Consider the following 7721-nt stretch of genomic DNA (forward strand, 5'->3'; position numbering starts at 1 on the left):
AACCCAAACACATCAGCGAATGCATTTCCTTGAAGTGTGCGTTTTGCCCGCCTGTGTGTGTACACAACTACAGTAAATCACACCCGATTCCTCTACTCTAAGCTGAAATGCGTACACACCTAGCACCTTGTGTAGCCAATACAAGTATACAAAAGTACAGAGTACTTAAAAACGTGCAAGACACGGATAAAAGACTTTGTTTCCGATACTTAAGGCAAAAAACACTTTTTATGTATGCCAATATACATATATTCGGATAATTACATCTATCAAAAAAGGATTTTGTTGAACGTTCCCGGTGAAGATATGGGCATGGTTTACCTCGGTGCCTACAAAGAGAGCTAAATCTAAAAGTACGGAATGACGACGTGTATGCGATGCCCTTGTCTTTGTGTGTCTTGCACGGACAGAAAAAGAGACGGAAAGTGCCACAGTTTAACAACCTCCCCCTGCTCTCTCTCTCTCTCTCTCTCTCTCTCTCTCTCTCTCTCTCTCTCTCTCTCTCTCTCTCTCTCTCTCCTCTCTCTCTCTCTCTCTCTCTCTCTCTCTCTCTCTCTCTCTCTCTCTCTCTCTCTCTCTCTCTCTCTCTCTCTCTCTGTCTCTTTCGCTCTCATTCTCTCTCTCTCTCCGTCTCTCTCCTGCCGGTTAATCTGCGCATCTTCTTGAAGTGGTCTATTACGGGTCAGGACTGTTAAACCAAAAGAGTTTCAGAAAAACAAAAAAAGAAACAAACAGAGTGCCCAGGTACAAAAGTGCAAAACGCGCCAGTGTTTTTTTTTGTGTGTTTTCTCCTCATTTTCATTTTGTGTCTTCATCTTTCCCACCACACCACCACCACCACCACCACCACCACCACCTTTACCACCACCACCACCGTGGTGTACACCCAGGAATCAGCACCTATAGCTGGGACACCTTGCGGGGCAGCAGGCGGGGTCGGGTCACGCGGGGGTCGGAGGACAGCGACGCCGAAGAGTCCAGCTTCATGCTGCTGGTGCGCAGCTGGTGGGGCTTCGGCGGCAGCGCCGGGGGGTCCGCCTGTGACGAAGACGAGGAGCACGACGAAGACTGGGCGGCCGGCGGCACCGACAGACTGTGCGGCAGCGGCACGGGACGGCGGCACGGGTTGTTGCGCTCGTACACGCTGTACGGCGGCGGCGTCTTGTTCTCCCGCCGCACCGGCTCCTCGGAGGCGGAGTTGGGCATGCTGAGGGGCAGGGCCAGCGCGGCGGCGGAGGCGGGGCCGTGGTCGGCGCCCAGGGTGCCGTACTCGGTGGCCGAGGCGTCGGACACGCTGCAGCGGCTCAGCGAGGAGATGCCGCTGCTGTAGCTGCCGGAGAGGACGGGCGAGGCGGAGACCAGCCCCGCCGACGGGCACTCGGTGGGGGAGGGCGTGAAGGGCGGCAGGGTGTTCTGGAGGAGGGGGAGACACGGGGAGACACAGCGAGCAGACGGGTAAGAGGGAGGGGATAGGGCTTCCAGTGGGATGGAGGAGAGCCTGGAGGCTGTGTTGGTGCAGGGGAGGGCGGAGGTTAAATGGTTAAATATAATGCCTTTTAAGGCTTAATCTTTGGGAAGAAGCCCATGAAATAATTCCTGTTTCGATGTCGATTCAGCTTCATTGGCTTTTTATTTCCTTGAGTTGAGCCCTAATTGTTGCAGCTTTTTCTCACTCAATGTCTTTAACAGTATATTATTGATTGATTAGAGATTACTGGGATATCGGTAAATACATTTAGTTTTTTTTGCATAATTTTTTAGCAAAATGTCCTAGGCTATGTCAGTAAAAAGTACAGTACAGAACATTACAGTCCTATGAAATATGGTATGATTAATTAAGTACAGTACGGTATAGTGTAATGTAGTATAGTATAGCATCGATAGTGTAGTGTATGATAGTGTTGGGGAGTAAAGTGTGCAGTGAAGTTGTGTCGTTACGTACAGCCAGTAAATATATACAATAGAGAACATTAGAATACTATTGTATTACAGCACAGTATAATATATAATAGTATAAGTTTAGTACTTTATTTTGCATAGTTCCCCTCTTGGAAGAATCAAGAGGGGAATTATTCATAAACAAGGGGAAGCAAAACAAGCAATACCTGAAAGACTGACTCAGTACGCACACAAACCCAAACACACACACACACACACACACACACACACACACACACACACACACACACACACACAGTCATATCTGATCTGTGTTCCATTCATTAGCATCCACTCGACAGCAGTGACAGCGGCTTGTGCATTTTCCACCGTTGTATTCCTTCGTAGTGTCTCTAATTACCAACCCCCCCCCCCCTCCCCTAACCTCCCCCCTCCCTCCCCCCTCTCCCCGACCCCCCTCACCCCTCTCTCCCCCATTGTCGACTCAATCTTCGACAAGGTTCCAACAACTTTCACATCTGTGTGAAGTCAAACATTGATTCTTTTTTTTTTTACGCCGAAACGCAGCGCCAGCCCACCAGTCGCGTTCGTCACCGCCGCCGGCGACCGTTTAGCTGCGTCACGGTGAGCGGCCGCGGCTGCTGACTCTGCGGTTAGCGGGGGAAGGAGAAAAAAAAGAACCGGCAGCAAGTAATGGAAGGAGTCACACAGCCTGGCGGGCCCCGCGTATCGAGTACGGTCGGGTTTTTTCCCCCCTCTCTCGACAGTTTGCTGATGTGGTGGCGGCGAAATAACAATAAGATACACTTCCTCCGCTTGAGAGATTGGATTAGTCTTCAACTTGTTCCCTTTTCCTTTGTTTGTTGTTGTTTTCCCTCTTTCCCTCTGAGCGATAATGCTACACCGCGATTATATTTGCTCACCCTATAATTGGTCTTTCGGTTAAGAGCACAATCAATCTCTTTAGCGTTATATCGCGTACGGCTCAGGAGATGCGAGCGTTTATGCTGGTGATGCTAGTGCTTCACAGTCACACGCACACACACACACACACAATTACACACCACTTCCGAGTTCCGACACAAACGAGCACTCGCTTGAACGGAAAACCGATTTTCGAACTGTATCTTTTCGCACTCTTGTCCATATTCAGTTCTCCCCACCCTCCCAAGTATGAATTCATAGACTCAGCGGGGCGCGGGAGCAGAGTGTCAGAGCGGGCGGTTTACGACGCGACACCGTCCGACCGATCCCGACCCTTTAACCCCGCCTGTCACCGAGAACTCGACGGCTACTAAACGTCTTCAGCGGGCGTTTTATCTACACGAGATGTAGCTCGTCTGAAGGCCCTCTCCGTGCCTTACGTGTGTGTGTGTGTGTGTGTGTGTGTGTGTGTGTGTGTGTGTGTGTGTGTGTGTGTCAGTGTGTGTGCGCGTGTGTACATGAGCGTCAGTGTGTGTGTGTGCGTGTGTGTATGTGTGTGTGTGTTTGTGTGTGTATATGTGTGTGTGTGTGTGCGTTAGTGTGTCAGTCAGTGTGCGTGTGTGTGTGTGTGTGTGTGTGCATGCGTGCGTGTGTCAGTGTGTGAGTGTGTGCGTGCGTGTGTGTGTCAGTGTGTGTGTGTGTGTGTGTGTGTGTGTGTGTGTGTGTGTGTGTCAGTGTGTGTGCGTTCGTGCGTGCGTGCGTGTCCGGTGACGGAGCCCGGTGGGAGCTTTATAGAGGAGTTGTCCCTGGCTGTTCTTTGATGGATCGCTCCGTGTGTCTCGTCAGGCGTCTACTATTGGCCAAAAGCATGTGCTCTCGGCCTGTCTGGCTCGCGCACACACACACACACACACCTGTGCGCGTATACGCACAAGCACACACAAACATGTTTGATTGACAGCGCTCTGCAAGCCGTCAGTCCCCCGCTCATGTTAGCAAGTCTTTCGTCTTTCTTCATTCCTTTGTCCATTCATCACTTCTCCACCCTCCTTCTCTGTCCCTCTTTCCAGCGTTTGTTCCTCCTATAGTTCGTCTTATTCTTTCATTATTTTACTCCGAGATGAATGCCAGAGAAAGCACTCGCCCACGATGGTCGTCAGAACGAAAAGTTTTTGAGGCGATAACGAGCGCAACGGACAGGAGCTGACGCGCCTCATCGGGGTTTCCAGAGACACGGCCGACGCCGGGGGCCACTCTGTTCATTCCACCCGTCTGAACCCAGGAGACACAGACAGGGAGGACAGGGGGAAATTAAAGAAAGAAAAAATGAATAGAAAGAAAGAAAAAATGAAATGAAGAAAAAAAAAAAATGAAAGACGAAGATCAAAATAATTAAAGTAAGACAGGACTGAGGGATGCACGTAAAGGAAAGATTGAAAGAAAGAAAAATAAGTGAAAGGAACCGAACAATTGAAAAGAACACTCAAAAAGAAATTGAGAACCGGGAAAAAAAAGGAAAGAAAGAAAAAGAAAAACGGAAAGGAACAGAAAGAGCACAAATACCTTCCTCTGACACCTCAAGACAGCTCCTCTCTAAACATGCCACCGGTGTGCCTCTGAACAGACAGACAGAGGGACACGCAGACAGACAGAGAGACAGACAGGTTGATTGATGGGGAGAGCACCCACCTTCTGAGGGGATCTGGACGTGAGGACGGGCGACTGTGACCTCATGTTCTTCACAGAGGAGCCTGGTGACAGCCGGGGGGGAGGGGTAGGGGAGAGAGGGGAGGGAGGGAGGGAGGGGAGGGAAGGAGGGAGGAGGAGGAGGGAGGAGGAGGAGTGACAGAGAGGTGAGGGACGGAGAGAGGGAGGGAGGGAGGGAGGGAGGGGGAGGTTTGACAGAGAGGGGAGGGAGGGAGGGAGGGACAGGAAGGACAAGAAGGGAGGGAGGGAGGTGATTGAGGGAGGGAGGAGAGGGACGCAGTAGAGGGAGGGAGGGAGGGAGGATGGGGGGGAGGGAGGGAGGGAGGGAGGATGGGAGGGAGGGAGGGAGAAAAAATATAAATTCAGAGAAAGAAAAACGTTTTTAGCAGCAGGATGAACTTTCAGCATGAGTCACTAGTCACAAATGAGCACACACACACACACACACACACACACACACACACACACACACACACACACACACACACACACACACACACACACACACAGCCCTGCACAACAAACAACACACAGAACACACAGAGAGGTGAGAAGGCCAGTGTGCTTGGAGCGCGCATGAGTCAAGTCACAGCCCGTATGCTGCAACAAGTCCTTTGAGCTGCCCAACGCGCCCGGCCCACACACAGCTGGCTCCTGCTCCGTGTGAACGACTCAGGGGCCAAACAGCGGCCCCAGCCTCAGCCCACTGCGGTGCCGAGCGAGGTGGAAGAGGCATGGCAAAGAGCAGAGGGAGGGGGTCGACTGTGGAGCGTCGGCGAAGAATGAACAGCGCAATGCAGCTAGGGGCGAGGGAGGGAGAGAGAGGGAGAGAGAGATGGGGGAGAGAGAGAGAGAGAGAGAGAGAGAGAGAGAGAGAGAGAGAGAGAGAGAGAGAGAGAGAGAGAGAGAGAGAGAGAGAGAGAGAGAGAGAGAGAGAGAGCGAGAGAGAGAGAAAGAGAGAGAGAGAGAGAGAGAGAGAGAGAGAGAGAGAGAGAGAGAGAGCGCGCACGCTAGCTGGTAAAAGTCAGAAGTCGGCGCAATGTTAGTTTACCACAGCAGTGGTAAGATTCCATTGTGATTGGTCGGATTACCTGTCAGTAAGCCTCTAGGAGGGACGGGGGGGCATTGGAAAGGACGCATGCCCTCTTTGACCTTATCTAGACATCACAGATCAACATTATGGTTACACAAGACAGGAATGGCAAACCAACACACAACACACACACACACACACACACACACACACACACACACACACACACACACACACACACACACACACACACACACACACACACACACACACAGACACACACACACACACACACACACACACACTGATGATGCGTGCGAACGCTGTGATGTATTTAATACATTATAAATCCGTGTAAAGATTTACTGCAGCCATCACTTTTGTTCAAACTTATTTCAAGTGCTAAGTGTCTGAGGAATAAAAGCCGACCAGCTACAGCTCGGCACACCCGCTCTAAATCAATTTAGGCTGCGGAGGAAAGGGAAGAAGAGGTGATAAAACCTAATTGTTACCGATGTAGGGAAACATTAACATGGTGCCGGTATGTATAGGTTGTATAGGTTATATATTTGCATACCGACGTCAACATTCGATCCCATTCGGGGGGGGGGGGGGTGCAGGGTTTCAAGACACTTTGAAGGTTTCCCAGACCAGTGATTTCTGACTAGTGCGGCGGCCATGTTGTTACACATTTGCCGGATCGATCTCTTGGCCTCCCCTGGCCTACCGCTGGGGCAGGAGACTGTTAAGTGGGCCAGGGTGTTTGACTCCCCGTCGAAGGAAACCGGGTTCGATTCCCCGGTCCACCTGTAGGCATCCTTGTACAAGATACTGCTTCTTCTCAACGACCTGTATCTGAATTCACTGTAAGTTACTTTGAATGATATTGTCTGCCTAAAGGTAAGTGTTTTAAGGGAGTGGGCTCATGAGCAAGGTACCTGAACAAATCCCACAAAACAAAGATGTGAGTTCAACGTTGCCATTGGTAGGACTGGTCCCTGTGTGTGTAAGTGGTGGAACAAGAGGAGTGTTTATGCTCAGGCTCTCTGGGTTGCAGCAGTGGCGGGTTATCCTTAAAGAGGGCTTTAGAAAAGGCAGGCTGTTGGGGCTTCAGTGCGATGATAACCCATTTGTTTTAGTTTATTTATTTTTCTGCAGGACCCCGGAGCCAACAATTAGAAGTTAACAGAGGGGAGAGAAAAAAGAATCTGCTGCGCTTTTAAACTTAGCTTAAGCAGGCTCCTTGTGAAGAATGTATCGGCCTGCTTCGTCCTCCTTGGCAGTTTGTATGAGATGTAAGGAGACTGAGATAAAAGGGGCTGGAATTTTAGGCGTTGATTCCTTTTTTTCTTTCCGTTTACTGTATAAGCTATGGGTAAAGTCCCAGAGTAAAGTCTGATAGAGAGATAAGGGGGGGGGGGGAGGGGAGAGAGTAAAGAGAGCCAAGACAGGAGATCTGCTAAGGTCTCACGATAACGCTGCACACAAGCATAAGTGTCGGCCTGAATTACCGCAGGAAAAAAACGACACGGGAAAAAAAAAACAGAAAATAATATATACAAATAAGGAAACCGCCCAGCAGCATTCACTCTACGGTGGTGCCTCGTAAACATCCACTTCCATAATCGAATACCGTGAGATGTGCTGGAAGAGGTGCTCTCAAACCTGCAGAACACAACCTCCTCTACCTCCTCCTCCTCCCCTTGCTTAATGTTTTGGTAGTAATCGGGACACTCTACCTCCAGAAGTGGCTAAACTCCTCAGGCGGGCTGAGGCTGACATTTAGAGGCGGCCGACAGATTTCCCCTCATATTTTTCCCCTTTTAAGTGTCCGGGTTTTTTCCTTTACGCCTGTATACATATTCTATTTTTAGGGCACACGTTAATGTATGCAGCTCGTCAACACGAAACCACAACTTGAAGGCAGAGAGATAGAGAGGGAAGCTAATAGATAGGCATCCGTACCTATAAATGTCACAGCCGTCCGTCAGGACAGCAGGAACTTGGCCTGCTGCTTTTACTAGCCTGCGTGATAATAAAACGCCGGGTTCATGCTTCTGAACGCGTGCACGCGTGTGCAACGAGCGATCGAAGCGATGAAAGGACAAACTGATGAATTAAAAGATAAAGAGACAACTAGTGACAAACCGAAGGCATC

General features: G+C 50.3%; 1 protein-coding gene across 1 annotated transcript in view; it reads right to left on the reverse strand.

Annotated features, from left to right (window-relative positions):
- Window positions 1-892: 892 nt before the first annotated feature.
- Window positions 893-7721, reverse strand: part of dock4b (dedicator of cytokinesis 4b) — a 139022-nt gene continuing 132193 nt past the window's right edge. The window contains exons 50-51 of the mRNA XM_056578276.1: window positions 4513-4574; window positions 893-1413 (exon numbers count right to left, since the gene is read on the reverse strand). Coding sequence (XP_056434251.1) covers window positions 901-1413; window positions 4513-4574 — 575 coding nt within the window. The 3' untranslated portion in view covers window positions 893-900. The remainder of the gene's footprint in view (window positions 1414-4512; window positions 4575-7721) is intronic.

This window comes from Gadus chalcogrammus, chromosome 19, assembly GCF_026213295.1.
Source record: "Gadus chalcogrammus isolate NIFS_2021 chromosome 19, NIFS_Gcha_1.0, whole genome shotgun sequence".
In the NCBI taxonomy this organism is placed as follows: Eukaryota; Metazoa; Chordata; class Actinopteri; order Gadiformes; family Gadidae; genus Gadus; species Gadus chalcogrammus.